Raw genomic sequence first — 15,337 nt, forward strand, 5'->3', positions numbered from 1 at the left:
TAAAATATTTTACCGTTTATTGGAAAGAGAGAGAGAGAGAGAGAGAGAGAGCTGGGGGAGGGGCAGAGAGAGAAGCAGACTCTACACTGAGCAGGGAGTCCAATGTGGGGCTTGATCCCAGGACTCTGGGATCATGACCTGAGCTGAAGGCAGATACTTAACTGACTGAGCCACCCAGGCACCTCCACCATTACTTCTTAAAATAATTTTGTCATATCGAGGATGAAACCATTAAAAAATTATCTGCTTAGGATGTCAAATATTTTAGCTATGTTACTGATACCTGGTATATAGTTGGCACTAAAATAAAAAGGCCATGCTGGACTTTTTTCTTTATTGTTCTTTCTACATGAAACCGTTTTCCCTAAACTCTGTCAGCACTTTTCTCAAATGTCAGCTTATCAGAAACCCTTTCCCTAACCTATTTAAACAAGTAAATTCTCACCTTATTCCCATACTGTTTTATTTTCCTTTATAGCATTTGAACATTTATTTGTCTTTTTCTCTTGGGAACATAAACTCCATGAGGGAAGGCATTGTATTATTCTATATGTTGAACAAATGCCTGGCATATAGGAGGCTCAGAGTGACATAGTTTTAGAATGTACGAACTTGACCACTTATCGCAGAGGTAAATGTTCTTTTAGTAATTGATAAAATAAAGAACATTTTCAACTTTTCATGTGTTTGTGGGTCCTGCTCCTGGAGTCCCAGAGAATATAACTCTTTGACGTTTACCAAGGTCAAAATGACTTTGCAAAACTTCAAAATATGGACTCTATTTCTGCACCTGGCACTTATTGCACATATGCATCATTAAAAAAAATAACCAAAGGAGCATTCCAAACATAAAGATAAAAATAGAAAAAAATCTCCCTGGTTCCCATAAGATTAAAGTCATACAGCCTTGCACATATTAAAAACATAAGATAAAGTCTTTAACCTTCCAGAATGTCCTTCCTCAAGATGATCTGTAACTTTCTATGAAAAGAACATATATAACCCTCCACTAAATGTTCCTTCCCGGGAGCACTCTCTTTTTTGTGAAGGTTGTATTTCCAGGCAACTGTTTTATTTTATTTTTTATTTTTTTTTCAGGCAACTGTTTTAACTTGGGCTTGAATAAAACTCTTTTCCTTTCTCTTTAAACATTTAAGAAAGTTTTGTTCAATTTGCCTGGAGCTGACTACATAGTTCTTCATTACTGCAGCTGGACCTGGATTTTAGATCCTTATCTAGACAAATCACATAGGTATGAAACAACGAAAATAGTGCAAACCTCTGCACCCAGCAAAATAGCTTTCAACTGGATTACGCAGGGTATTCTGAAAGGCTTTATCGAGGATTGGAACAGTCACGTGGATGAACGGTTTTACCGATAGACAGCCGGCCAACTGTGGCAGCTTCTCAAAGACGCACTGGGAGGGTGGAGAAAGGGCGGAGCCAGCGGACCAGGGACGTAACCAGGCGGGGCTCCAGAGGTGAGCCGAGTTGAACAGTTTTGTCCTTCTCTGCCCACCATATGAAAATCTAGACGCAGAAAGTCACGGAGATGGCGGCTGTTAGGGTAAGTTGAAACAAAACCCGGATAACCTGCCCTGGTTCCTCGGTGGAGAGAGCAAGAGGCGGGGTGGAAATGGGGTTGTGAAAGAATCGGCAAGGTCAGGGAATCAGAAACGGTTGAAGCCTCAAAACACTTACCTCTCCCCCTTGGATTTCCCTAGCCTGGGACAGTACTCCCTCCTCAGTCTTCTGCAGTTAACTGTTTATACAGCGGCACGGTGGTACTGGGAAAAGGCTGGGCAAAAAAGGCTGGCCTGGAGACAAGCAGCGGCAGACTTGTAGGTATTGAACTGAAACAAAGAGAAAAGAATCCCGGGCATTCGATTGGGCACACAGGGTGGAATCTCCTGGCCCTTGGAAAGTCTTCGTTCAAACATTTGGGGGTGAAATAGACTAGGATGGAGATGTCACAAAGTCTCTGCAGTGCGCGGTGTTTGTATTTATTGTTGTTCCTTTCCGGGCTTGAATAATAAACTTGAGTTCCTTTTGAGTTCTGTACTGGGAAAAAGTGCCTATACTTAGGAATCTTTGTACCGGAAGTGACTCAGCTGGCTGCTAGCTGCGGTTCCTTAAATAGGTTTCAGTAATAGTAGTTGACAAATATCTACAGGTGGATATTTGTAGCCGGTTTTACGTGTAAAATGTACTGCTTGTAGAAGATACAAATACGAATAATTCAGCCAAAGTTTAAGGTGACTCAGTGTCCATCTTGATTGACAATTCTCCATTTCAGCATTTCTGGTACTCATAATTTATCTGAATTATCACTACAGCCTTCTAACTGGACTCCCGTCTCTAGCCTAGCTCTCAAGGAATCCATTTTCCCTGAACTGCCAGAGTACTTATTCTACAATGCAAATCTAATTATACCCCTTTCCCACTTAAAAACCTTTATTGGCACTCCTTCATCTGTTCTCTGGAGTCAGGTCAGACTCCTATGTCTGGAACACCCATCCTTGCCTTGGCTTTTCAGCTTCATCTGTTGTCTCTCAGGAAATCTTTTAACATCTGCACTCCAAGCCTTTCCCCCGCTAGATCTCTGGACTTGATGGGAAACATCCTCATCTAGTTCCTACTTGTAGTCCATTCATTCATTTAACAGCTACTTGTTTACTGCCTCCTCATACACTAAGCACAAAATGCATTTTCCGAGGTAGTGTTCCCGACTTCCCCAGTTTAATTTAAATAACTCCTTTTCTTGTGCTTCCAGAGGACACTGGGCATACTTTTATTATCTTAGCACTTATCACACTTTATTTTTTTTAATTTTTTTAAGATTTTATTTATTTATTCATGATAGTCACAGAGAGAGAGAGAGAGAGAGAGAGAGGCAGAGACACAGGCAGAGGGAGCAGCAGGCTCCATGCAGGGAGTCCGACGTGGGATTCGATCCCGGGTCTCCAGGATCGCGCCCTGGGCCAAAGGCAGGCGCTAAACCGCTGCGCCACCCAGGGATCCCCCACTTATCACACTTTAAATAATAGACTATTTACTTACCAGTTCTACCTTCCTATAAGCTGCTTGAGGACAATAATTAAGACATTAATTTTTGTATCCCTAACACAGGTATGACTTACGTTAGGTACTCAATAAAAGCTATAGGAATAGGGATCCCTGGGTGGCGCAGCGGTTTGGCGCCTGCCTTTGGCCCAGGGCGCGATCCTGGAGACACGGGATCGAATCCCACATCGGGCTCCCGGTGCATGGAGCCTGCTTCTCCCTCTGACTGTGTCTCTGCCTCTCTCTCTCTCTGTAACTATCATAAATAAATAAAAATTTAAAAAAAAAGCTATAGGAATAAATGCCAGGCAATGGGATAGTGTGCTCTGATTCAGAAAAAAAAAAGTGCCTTGCCTCAAGAGAAGTACAAAGTGATCTAAGGGTTCAAAAGAGAGAACTCAAACCTGGTTAAGGAGAATAAAGACTTCGTGGAGGAGGTACAGAGACAGAAGGAGTAGTCATTGGTAAAAAGCAAACCAGAATAGTGTGTTGTCACTGAAGCCTAGAGGAAAGAGTTGAACAGTTTGGCCAATAATAAGTCACTGGAAACTACCATTTATTAATTGCTTCCTATGAGATCAGGCACCATGCTAAAATACTCTATCTACCTCTGTTATTTCACTTTAATCTCAAGATAGCTTTATTTTGTAGTTACTATGATCACTGTTTTACAAATGAAAAACTAAGGTTGAGAGAAGTAAATTGCCCCAAATCATAATCCTAATAAGAGCTGAAGTGAGATAAACTAGTATAAATAAAGTAGTAGAGGGAGAATCTAGATTGTAAGAGGTTAAGGAAAGGATAAGGGAAACTGGCCATAATTTAGCACTTACTTTGGCCAGCTGCTCTACATATATTATTTCATTTTAATCCTTTTGATGACCCTAAGAAATGGGGTATTATCCTCACTTTATATATGATAAAGCAGGCTTAGAAAAAAGTGCTTGCTCCAGGTCATAACTGCTAAAGGTTCAAATACAGGTGTATTTAGCTCCAAGGTCCATGATCCTTCCACCACTCCTTGCTTCTGAGAGGAAGGGTATATTACTCTTTGGAAAAGTGTTGTGGTGAAAGGAAGGAAATAAATCTTGGGATACAGGTAACAAATTCCAGAAAAGGTGTATTTTCATTTAAAAAGGTCAGGAGAGGGATCCCTGGGTGGCCCAGCAGTTTGGCGCCTGCCTTTGGCCCAGGGCGCGATGCTGGAGACCCGGGATCGAATCCCACGTCAGGCTCCCGGTGCATGGAGCCTGCTTCTCCCTCTGCCTGTGTCTCTGCCTCTCTCTCTCTCTCTTGCTGTGTGACTATCATAAATAAATAAAAAAAATTAAAAAAAAATAAAAAGGTCAGGAGAGGAATGACAGGTGGCTCGGTGCTTGAGCATCTGCCTTTGGCTCAGAGTGGGATCCCAGGGTCCTGGGATCAAGTCCCACATCAGGTTCCCTGCAGGAAGCCTGCTTCTCCCTCTGCCTATGTCTCTGCCTCTCTCTCTCTTTGTCTCTCATGAATAAATAAAATCTTTAAAAAATAAAAATAAAAAAGTCAGGAGACTGTCAATTATATCTTGATAAAACTGGAAACAGTCAGGAAGCCTGAGCTGGTTTGGTGACAAGGGGAAATGTGCCAAAAATTAATATAGAGGAAAGATAATAATAGTTATCACAGCTATTAAGTTACTAAGCATTTACTGGTTTGGGCATTTTGCTGATCATTTTACATGAATTTTCTAATGCTTCACAGTGGCCCTATGAATAGATACAGTTATCATCATTTTACAGGTAAGGAAACTGAAGCTTAGAAAGGTTTCATAACTTGCCCGCAGTCACACAGTAGTAAAGAGTAGAGTCAGATCTGAAATTATGTGATCTCAGTCCCGATTATGGGGCTTAACTTTGTGGAAGCATTTGTGAGGCCAAGGTCCCAAAAGGGTGATCAGTGTTAATTTTGAAGCCCTAGAGTTTAATAAAAAAAGGGTAAGATAGAGAGGAACCCTGAAAGTTGGCAGATAACTAACGAAGATTACATAAATCTTGAGATAGAACTTGTTGAGCAGATATGATAGTGAAAAACTGATGTGGAATTACTCTCAAGGAATAAGGACTATATTGATTTCTCCTCCTGACTTCTTGAATAAGAGAGAATGGCTTGAGGACTGGCCTTCATTTAAAAGGATTGGGAGAGGAACCTGGGTAGCATAGTCAGTTAAGCCTCTAACTCTTGGTTTCCATATAGATACTATCTCAGGTTTGTGGGACAGAGCCCTGTGTTGGGCTCTGTGCTGAGTGCAGAAGTCTGCTAAAGTTTCTCTCCTCTCTCTGCCCCTCTCAGGCCTCTCTCTCTCAAATAAACAAATCTTAAAAAAAAGGATTGGGAAGAATGTATTAGTGTCAGACAAAAGCCAAGTTTCTTTAACGCTAGAGGTTGAGTGAATTTGAGGAAAATGTGAGTCTTGAAATAAAAGTTGTTTTTAATAAAATACTTAATATCAAAATATGGGAGCACCTGGGTGACTCAGTCATTTAAGCATCTACCTTTGGCTCAGGTCATGATCTCAGGGTCCTGGATTGAGCCCTGCATTGGGCTCCCTGCTTAGTGGGGAGTTTGCTTCTCCCTCTCCCATTACCCCTCCTCCTCCTGGTCATTCTCCCTCTGTCTCAAATAAATAAATAAGATCTTTTAAAAAAAGAAAAACAACAAAATATGGCTACCATGTTTTGAGCACTTCCTGTGTGTCCAACACTGTATCAAGCTGTTGATGCATATCATTTTACTCTTACCCAAAATTTTCAAATGTAAGTAGTTTTACTAGCTCAAAGAACAGTAGTAGAGCAGAGAGGAAATCAAAGCTGCAATAGGAGGTTGTAGTCAAAGAAAAGCTTGATGAGTGTATGATTTTAGCTATTAGCAAGTTCTGGGTAATGGTAAATTCAGGGTATACTCATGGAGTGAGTAGCCACAGTGGAGTGAAATGGTCTACAGGGGTAAGGTCAAAGAGTGAGGGGAGGCTTTGGGATGGTTTGTCCACATCCACATTGAAGCCATTCTTAGTTAAAGAAGGATTTAGAGTAGAGAAGACTGCTAACCAGGATTCTAACTCTTTGATGTGATGTAGTGACAGGCAGGTAGATAATAGTGTTAAGAATGAATAGATGGATGGTATAAACTTCAAAGTAGCAGAGTTACTTTTATTTCTTTTATGTAAACTTTTTTTACTGAAATATATGTCCAGTGAAGTACACAAATCATAAGCAGCTTGCTAAATTCTAATAAAAATGATCGTGTTTATTCAATCAGAACCCAAATAAACAAGAAGCATTACCAACAGCTCAGAAGCCTTTCCTTCTGTTCAACTACATCATTATCCTCTACCATGGATTATTTTTGTCTATTTTTGAATTTTATATAAATGGAATGATGCAGTATTTGTCTGGTATCTTTCACTCAATATTATGTTTCTGAGATTCATCCATTATGAATATAACACTAATTCATTTTTATTACTATATGATATTTAAGAAGGTGAATGTATCATGATTTATCCATTATACTCTTTTTTTAAGATTTATTTATTTGAGAGAGAGAGAGGGAGAGAGAGAGAGAGAGCACAAGCAGGGAGGTGGAGGGGCAGAGGGAGAGGGAGAAGCAGACTCTCCACTGAGCAGGGAACCTGATGTGGAGCTCGATCCCAGGACCCTGAAATCATGACCTGAGGTGAAAGCAGATGCTTAACCAACTGAGGTACCCAGGCATCCCCATTATTCTACTCTTGGTGAACATTTTAATTATTTTCAGTTTTGAGCTATTATTACACAAATAATGATCTCATGAACATTTTTCTATATGTCTTTTTGGTGCATGTAAATGTACATTTCTATTGAGTATATACCTAGGAGTGAGATTGCTAGGTCATAGAGCATACAGCTTTGGTAGATAGTGTCAAGGAGTTTTTCAAAGTGGATATACTAATTTGCATTCCATTCATGAGAGTTCTAGTTGTTCTACTTCCTCACTAACAAGAACAGAGATTTTTACCTAAGGATGAAGAAGTAATGGCTTAATTAGAAGTAGCATTGGTTGTCAGGAAGAAGACAAACTACCTCCTTTTCCTGAGACACTTTGAATGGCTTCCTCTTGAGGATTATAAAGGAAGTAGAGACCTCAGGGGATAGTAATGTTTCATTTCAGGCAAGGAGAGGGGAGGCTAGACACAATGCAAGGGCTTTTGGAGTTTTGGGGAGTAGCAGGAAGTTTGGTCAGTAGAGAGAAAATACAGAGCACTGTAAGAAATTAGAATATAGGAAATAATACATGACTAGAATTATATTTTGGGGTTTAGGCTGGGGATGATGGATATGGGAAGGAACGTGGACATCATAGTACTTAAGTTTTCAAAATCCTTGATAATACAAGCTGTATATTCCTTTGTGTCAACTTTAGTCCTTGTCTCTTTCCTTTCCTTTTATCTCTTTCCTTTCCTTGCTTCATGTGAGTTATACCAGAAAATATTTGGAACCTAACAAAGTGAAATTTGTTAGATAGCAAAATCAGTGTTACTGTTTCCACTCAGCATTGTTGAACATCTTTATTTTTGGTGCAACTTTGAAAGTTGCGCTTTGAAACCCTTAGCCTGTTTAATCACACTCCGCCTATGATTATAATTACAGGATATTGTTTTATGTCATAAAGTGAAAATGATGGGTGCATTGCTTCCTCCCATACCCATATGACTAACTATTCCCCTAACGCCATCCCCTCAGATGGCAGTAAGGTGTTTTGTGAACCTCATTGAATATGGAAACAAAATATTGCTTGTCATGTATCCTAAGGTTAAGGAAAACAGAGGCATGTTCAAATTATCTTAAGTAGTGTTTTAATGAAAGGATACATAGTTTTAGGAAGAAGGCCTTGGGAAAGTGTCTCACCGGCTCAGCAGACCTCAAGAAAGACCATTCAGAATATCATAGCAACTCTGGTAGTTACCTATCTCGTGACTGGACTATTGTGTTTCTTCTAACTCTACATGTTTTATATCCAGGCTTTCCTAGAGAAAGGATCTCATTAGGTTGGCTGGTCAATAACCACTACAAAGTACCCCTCTTGGGCAGAAATTGCACATAAGGCCTCCTTTTATAAGACAGCATCTAGTTGGCTGCCTTTGGCTCAACTGCCAATCCCTAGTCTAGTCAGTTTTGGCCAGGGCATTAGTCCTGTAGTTCAAAGCATAGCAGCCTATGTTAAGAATCATAGAAGGCAACACTATAATTGTCAGATGCTCTGAAGCTTTTTAGAAAGGCCAAGGCAATGGATGGATATCCTTTGGAGGTTCATAATCTGTCTGGTATAAATTTACTTTTGAATACTTTCCAGAAGTAAGTATGGTAGAATATGAAATATGGTAGAATATTTTTGGAATTGCTATTAAAAGCTAACTTATTAACATCTTGTAATTAAATTGGGAAATTGGTTTCATAAGAATAAAAACAGCAAGATGGTGGAGTGTTTGGATGCTAGGATGTGTTGGAATTTTATTTTGAAGGTTGCAGAGAACCACTGAAATAAATCCAAAATGATTTATGATTTTAAAAATTTTAAATAAATATTATGTTTATTTATTATGGATAAATAGATAAATATTATAGATATCAAAAAGGCATTAATGAACACTGTAAATGTAGGTGAAACTTCCTGTGTACCCCTCCAACTCTGGTTGCATTTCCCTTCGTAAACCCCCCATAGCCATTTTCCTGACTTGTATTAAATATTACTATGCATGTTTTTAGACTTTTACTGTATATGCATGTATTCCTAAACTTTATACACTGTTGTTTTGTTTGCTTTTAAGCTTTATGTAAATTTTATTTATGCGGCATCTATTCTGCAACCTATTTTTATCAGTTAGCATTTTTTGTTATGTATACATGTTCATATGTGTAGCTATAGTTCGTTTATTTTCACTGTGCATAGTACTCTGTTATATGAATATATTTTTTCATTCTTTTAATGGAATGTGGTTACTTTTTTCTACTACAAATAATGCTATTATGAACAATCATATGCAGATCTCCCCTGCTATACCATAAACTAGCTGTATGACTTTGGGCAAATCACTTAACCTGTGGAAACCTCAGTTTTCTTATCTTAATCCTTAGGATAAGAATAGTACTTATTCCCTAGGGTTTTATACTAGGAAATACTAAAAGTATGGTATATTATCTGCACAACACTGGGCATGGGTTATAGCAAATATCCACTAATTTCTAGCTCTTGTTATTCTCAGTGTTTAAAAGGATATAATCCCAGCACTTAGTGTAATGCCATTATTTGTTCTGACCTTTAGATCCCAATTTAAGTTGCACCTTGTTCAGGCAGTGGACTGATAACCTGTTTCCTGTGAGTATCAGTAGCCTCAAGCAAGTAGAATAGAAAATTGTTGTTGCTAACATTATCAACTTTTTATTGAAATGCATATTTATATACAGCCTTCTTTCTTCTTAGACTTATTTTGATTCTTCCAGACCCTTGATGCTTATTCATGATACTTTCAATGATAAATAATCTTTAAAAAGTAAAAAAATGTAATGTGCTTTTTTGCTTACCATACCCTTTATATGTAAAATGTTCTTTTTTCATTGTTCAAACCCTAAGCCAATAAACTAGAAAATTTGAATGGAGAGATTATTGCAGAGATTGTTTAGTCAAAAATTGTCCTGTGAAACATAAAATAGTTTTTATGACTTATGAGAAGTTTCTTTAAGAAAAACCTTAGAGAAGGCACCTGGGTGGCTCTGTGGGTTAAGCATCTGACTCTTGATTTTGGCTCAGGTCATGATCCCAAGGTTGTGGTATTGAGCCCTGCATCAGGCTCTGTGCACAGTGGGGGAGTCTTCTGGAGATTCTCTTCTCCCCCTCCCTTTGCCCCTTCCCCCTGCATGCTCACACACTCTGTCTTTCAAATAATAAATCTTTAAAAAAAGAATAACCCTAGTTGAAGGAGGTAAACATCTAGTAGAGTAGGAATGAGAGTACCATTTTCATTGATCTTCTATGAATTAAGGCACAGTAGAGTATCAAACCTTCAAATATTGAGATGCTAAAGACTTTGTAGTTGGTTGGTGTTTTACACCTATAATTTTTCCACAAGTACTTTATTTTTTGTCTTTTCAAGTTTGTATTTAAATTACAGTTAGTTAACATACAGTATAATATTAGTTTCAGGTGTGCAAGAGTGATTCATTACTTCCAAACAAGACCCAGTGCTCATCAAAACAACTGCAATCCTTAATCATCATCTATTTAACCTATCCCCCTACCTACATCTCCTCTGATAACCATGAGTTCGTTCTCTATGGTTGAGTTTGTTTCTTGGTTTGCATTTCTCTTTTTTTCCTTATGCTCTTTGTTTTGTTTCTTAAAATCTACATATGAGTGAAATCATATGGTATTTGTCTTTCTCGGACTGCCTGCACCGAAGGCAGGTGCCAAACCGCTGAGCCACCCAGGGATCCCCTTGAGAGTTGAGTTTTATAAGTACGTTATGTATTTTGGGTGCTAACCCTTTATTATATATGTCATTTGCAAATATCTTCTCCCATTCCATAGGTGGCCTTTTAGTTTTGTTATTTCTTTACATGCAGAAGCTTTTGATCCTGATAAAGTCCCAATAGTGGTTTTTGCTTTTGTTTTCCCTTACCTTGGGAGATGATGTGTCTAGTAAGAAGTTGCTAAAATTGATGTCAAAGAGGTTACTATGGCTTATGTTCTCCCCTAGGATTTTGATGGTTTCCTGTTTCACATTTAGGCCTTTCATCCATTTTGAATTTATTGTTGTGTATGGTGTAAGAAAATGGTCCAGTTTCATTCTTTTGCATGTTGCTGTCCAGTTTTCCCAACACCATTTGTTGAAGAGACTATGTTTCTCCCATTGGATATTCTTTCTCGCTTTGTCAAAGATTAATTGACCATATAGTTGTGGGTTCCTTTCTCAGTTTTCTATTATGTTCCCTTGACCTATGTGTCTATTTTTATATCAGTAGCCAACTGTTTTGATCACTACAGCTTTGTAATGTAACATGAAGTCTGGAATTGTGATGTGTCCAGCTTTGCTTTCCCTTTTCAAGGTTTGCTTTGGCTATTTGGGGTCTTTTCTAGTCCATACAAACCTTAGGATAGTTTGTTCTAGCTCTATGAAAAATGCCAATGGTATTTTGATAAGGGATTTCATTAAATGTGTAGACTGCTTTGGGTAGTATAGACGTTTTAACAATATTTGTTCTTTCAGTCCATGAGCATGGAATGTCTTTCCATTACTTTGTTTTCTGTTGGATTTCTTTCATGCATGTTGTATAGTTTTCAGAGTACAGGTCTTTCACCTCTTTGGTTAAAGTTATTCCTACGTATTTTTTTAAAAAAAGATTTTATTTATTTATTCATGAGAGATACAGAAAGAGAGGCAGAGGCATAGGCAGAGGGAGAAGCAGGCTCCTCGAGGGGAGCCTGATGTGGGACTCGATCCCAGGACTCTGTGATGATGCCCTGAGCCGAAGGCAGATGCTCAGCCACTGAGCCAACCAGGCTTTTCTATTCCTAGGTATTTTATGGGTTTTGGTGAAATTGTAAATGGGATTGATTCCTTGATTTTTCTTTCTGCTGCTTCACTATTGTATAAAATGCAGTGGATTTCTTTACATTGATTTTGTATCCTATGACTTTACTGAATTCACGTATCAGTTCTAGTAGTTTTTTGGTTTTTAAGGTTTTCTGTATAGAGTATCACGTCATATGCAAATAGTGAAAATTTGACTTCTTTCTTGCTGATTTGGATGCTTTTATTTCTTTTCGTTGTCTGATTGCTGTGGCTGGTACCATATTAAAAAACAGTGATGAGAGGGAGGGGCAAGATGGCGGAAGAGTAGGGTCCCCAAGGCACCTCTCCCCACCAAATTACCTAGATAACTTTCAAATCACCCTGAAAATCTACGAATTCGGCCTGAGATTTAAAGAGAGAACAGCTGGAATGCTACAGTGAGAAGAGTTCACGCTTCTATCAAGGTAGGAAGACGGGGAAAAAGAAATAAACAAAAGGCATGAAAGGGGGAGGGGCCCCACGAGGAGCCAGGGTAAGGCCACAGCCAGTGCCCCCAGGACAGGAAAGCACCGTCCTAGAGAAGCAGGAACTTCACGAATCTTCCCGGGCGGAAAGGGGCTCCCAGGGAGTTAGAGCAAGACCCCAGGAGGGCGGGGATGCTCTCAGGCTCCCTGGGACACTAACAGACACCTGCGCCCCTGGGAGAGTGCCCCGAGCTCCCTAAAGGGCTGCAGCGCACTGCTTGACCCGGGAGCAGCTCGGAGGGGCTTGGATGGCGGCTCCGGGAGCAGCTCGGAGGGGCACCAGCTGTGGCTTTGCAGGAGAGGGGGCTGCCCAGCCGACAGCGCGAATCCAACAGCGCAGGCCCGGGAGCACAGGGCGCCGGGGACACAGCCAAGGATCCGGCCTCCACCTGGGACAGGCAGAGGCCAGGAGGGCCCAGAACAGCAAGGACGCTCCTGCCCCAAGCTGCGCAGATCAGCGGCCCCGTCCCCGGAGCATCCAGGTCCCTACAGGCTGAGAGCTCCGTAGTTACTGTGGGAGCTGACTCCAGGGCTCCAGAGCTGGCCACCGCCACTGGGGTTGTTCCTCCTGGGGCCTCACGGGGTAAACAACCCCCACTGATCCCTGCACCACCAGGCAGGGAGCAGAGCAGCTCCCCCAAGTGATAACACCTGAAAATCAGGACAACAGGCCCCTCCCCCAGAAGACCAGTTAGAGGGACAAGTTCAAGGGAAAGTCAAGGGACTTAAAGTATATAGAATCAGAAGATACAGTACAGCCCCCTTGTTTTTTTTTTTCTTTTTGATTTCTGTTTGCTTCCCCCACCCTTTTTTCCTTTCTTTTTCTTTCTCTTTTTCTTCTCTTTTTTCCCTTCCTTTTTTCTTTTTTCTTTTCTCTTTTCTTTCCTTCTTTCTCTCCTCTCTTTTTCTCATTTTCCCAATATAACGTGTTTTTGGCCACTCTGCACTGAGCAAAATGACTAGAAGGAAAAACTCACCTCAAAAGAATGAATCAAAAACAGTCCTCTCTCCCACAGTTACAAAATTTGGATTATAATTCAATGTCAGAAAGCCAATTCAGAAGCACTATTATAAAGCTACTGGTGGCTCTCGAGAAAAGCATAAAGGACTCAAGAGACTTCATGACTGCAGAATTTAGATCTAGTCATGCAGAAATTAAAAATCAATTAAATGAGATACAATCCAAACTAGAGGTCCTAACAACGAGGTAGAAGAACAAGTGAGTGACACAGAAGACAAGTTGACGGCAAAGAGGGAAACTGAGGAAAAAAGAGACAAACAATTAAAAGATCATGAGGATAGATTAAGGGAAATAAATTACAGCCTGAGGAAGAAAAATCTACATTTAATTGGGGTTCCCGAAGGCGCTGAAAAGGACAGAGGTCCAGAATATGTATTTGAACAAATCCTAGCTGAAAACTTTCCTAATCTGGAAAGGGAAACAGGCATTCAGATCCAGGAAATAGACAGATCCCCCCTAAAATCAATAAAAACTGCTCAACACCTTGACATTTAATAGTGAAGCTTGCAAAATCCAAAGATAAAGAGAAGATCCTTAAAGCAGCAAGAGACAAGAAATCCCTGACTTTTATGGGGAGGAGTATTAGGGTAACAGCAGACCTCTCCACAGAGACCTGACAGGCCAGAAAGGGATGGCAGGATATAATCAGGGTCCTAAATGAGAAAAACATGCAGCCAAGAATACTTTATCCAGCAACACTCTCATTCGGAGTGGAAGGAGAGATAAAGAGCTTCCAAGATAGGGAGGAACTGAAAGAATATGTGACCTCCAAACCAACTCTGCAAGAAATTTTAAGGGAGACCCTTAAAGTTCCCCTTTAAGAAGAAGTCCAGTGGAAAAATCCACAAAAACAGGGACTAAATAGATATCATGATGACACTAAACTCATATCTTTCAATAGTAACTATGAACGTGAACGGGCTTCATGACCCCATCAAAAGGCACAGGGTTTCAGACTGGATAAAAAAGCAGGACTCATCTATTTGCTGTCTGCAAGAGACTCATTTTAGACAGAAAGACACCTACAGCCTGAAAATAAAAGGTTAGAGAACCATTTACCATTCAAATGTCCTCAAAAGAAAGCAGGGATAGCCATCCTTATATCAGATAAACTAAAATTTACCCCGAAGACTGTAGTGAGAATGAAGAGGGACACTATATCATCCTTAAAGGATCTATCCAACAAGAGGACCGAAAAATCAACAATATTTATGCCCCGAATGTGGGAGCTGCCAAGTATATCAATCAATTAATAAACAAACTTAAGACATACTTAGATAATAATACACTTATACTTGCTGACTTCAATCTAGCTCTTTCTACCCTCAGTAGGTCTTCTAAGCACAATATCACCAAAGAAATGAGAGCCTTAAATGATACACTGGACCAGATGGATTTCACAGATATCTACAGAACTTTACATCCAAACTCAACCGAATACACATTCTTCTCAAGTGCACATGGAGCTTTCTCCAGAATAAACCACATACTGGGTCACAAATCAAGTCTGAACAGATACCAAAAGATTGGGATTGTCCCCTGCATATTCTCAGACCATGATGCCTTGAAATTAGAACTAAATCACAACAAGAAGTTTGGAAGGCCCTCAAACACGTGGAGGTTAAGGACCATCCTGCTAAAAGATGAAAGGGTCAACCAGGAAATTAAGGAAGAATTAAAGATTCATGGAAACTAATGAGAATGAAGATACAACCGTTGAAAATCTTTGGGATGCAGCAAAAGCAGTCCTGAGGGGGAAATACATCACAATACAAGTATCCATTCAAAAACTGGAAAGAACTCAAATACAAAAGCTAACCTAACACCTAAAAGAGCTAGAGAAAAAACAGCAAATAGATCCTACACCCAGCAGAAGAAGAGATTTAATAGAAATTTGAGCAGAACTCAATGAAATCGAGACCAGAAGAACTGTGGAACAGATCAACAAAACTAGGAGTTGGTTCTTTGAAAGAATTAAGATAGATCAAACATTAGCCAGCCTTATTAAAAAGAAGAGAGAGAAGACTCAACTTAATAAAATCATGAATGAGAAAGGAGAGATCACTACCAACACCAAGGAAATACAAACGATTTTAAAAACATATTATGAGCAGCTATACGCCAATAAATTACGCAATCTGGATT

The 15,337-nt window shown here is 39.8% G+C and overlaps 1 protein-coding gene across 5 annotated transcripts in view; it reads left to right on the forward strand.

The window, feature by feature from the left end:
• The first annotated feature begins 1,423 nt into the window (after window positions 1–1,423).
• The window catches only part of APOOL (apolipoprotein O like), a 102,659-nt gene continuing 88,745 nt past the window's right edge, over window positions 1,424–15,337 (forward strand). Inside the window, exons 1-2 of one of the 5 annotated variants that reach the window (XM_038587802.1) lie at window positions 1,466–1,567; window positions 1,725–1,841. In XM_038587802.1, the coding sequence (XP_038443730.1) occupies window positions 1,553–1,567; window positions 1,725–1,841 (132 nt within the window). In that variant the 5' untranslated portion in view covers window positions 1,466–1,552. Of the gene's footprint in view, window positions 1,568–1,724; window positions 1,842–9,405; window positions 9,454–15,337 lie in introns of those variants that run through there. The other 4 variants (XM_038587801.1, XM_038587803.1, XM_038587804.1 and 1 more) reach the window with 4 other exon arrangements.

The sequence above is a fragment of the Canis lupus genome, chromosome X (genome assembly GCF_011100685.1).
Source record: "Canis lupus familiaris isolate Mischka breed German Shepherd chromosome X, alternate assembly UU_Cfam_GSD_1.0, whole genome shotgun sequence".
Classification (NCBI taxonomy): Eukaryota; Metazoa; Chordata; class Mammalia; order Carnivora; family Canidae; genus Canis; species Canis lupus.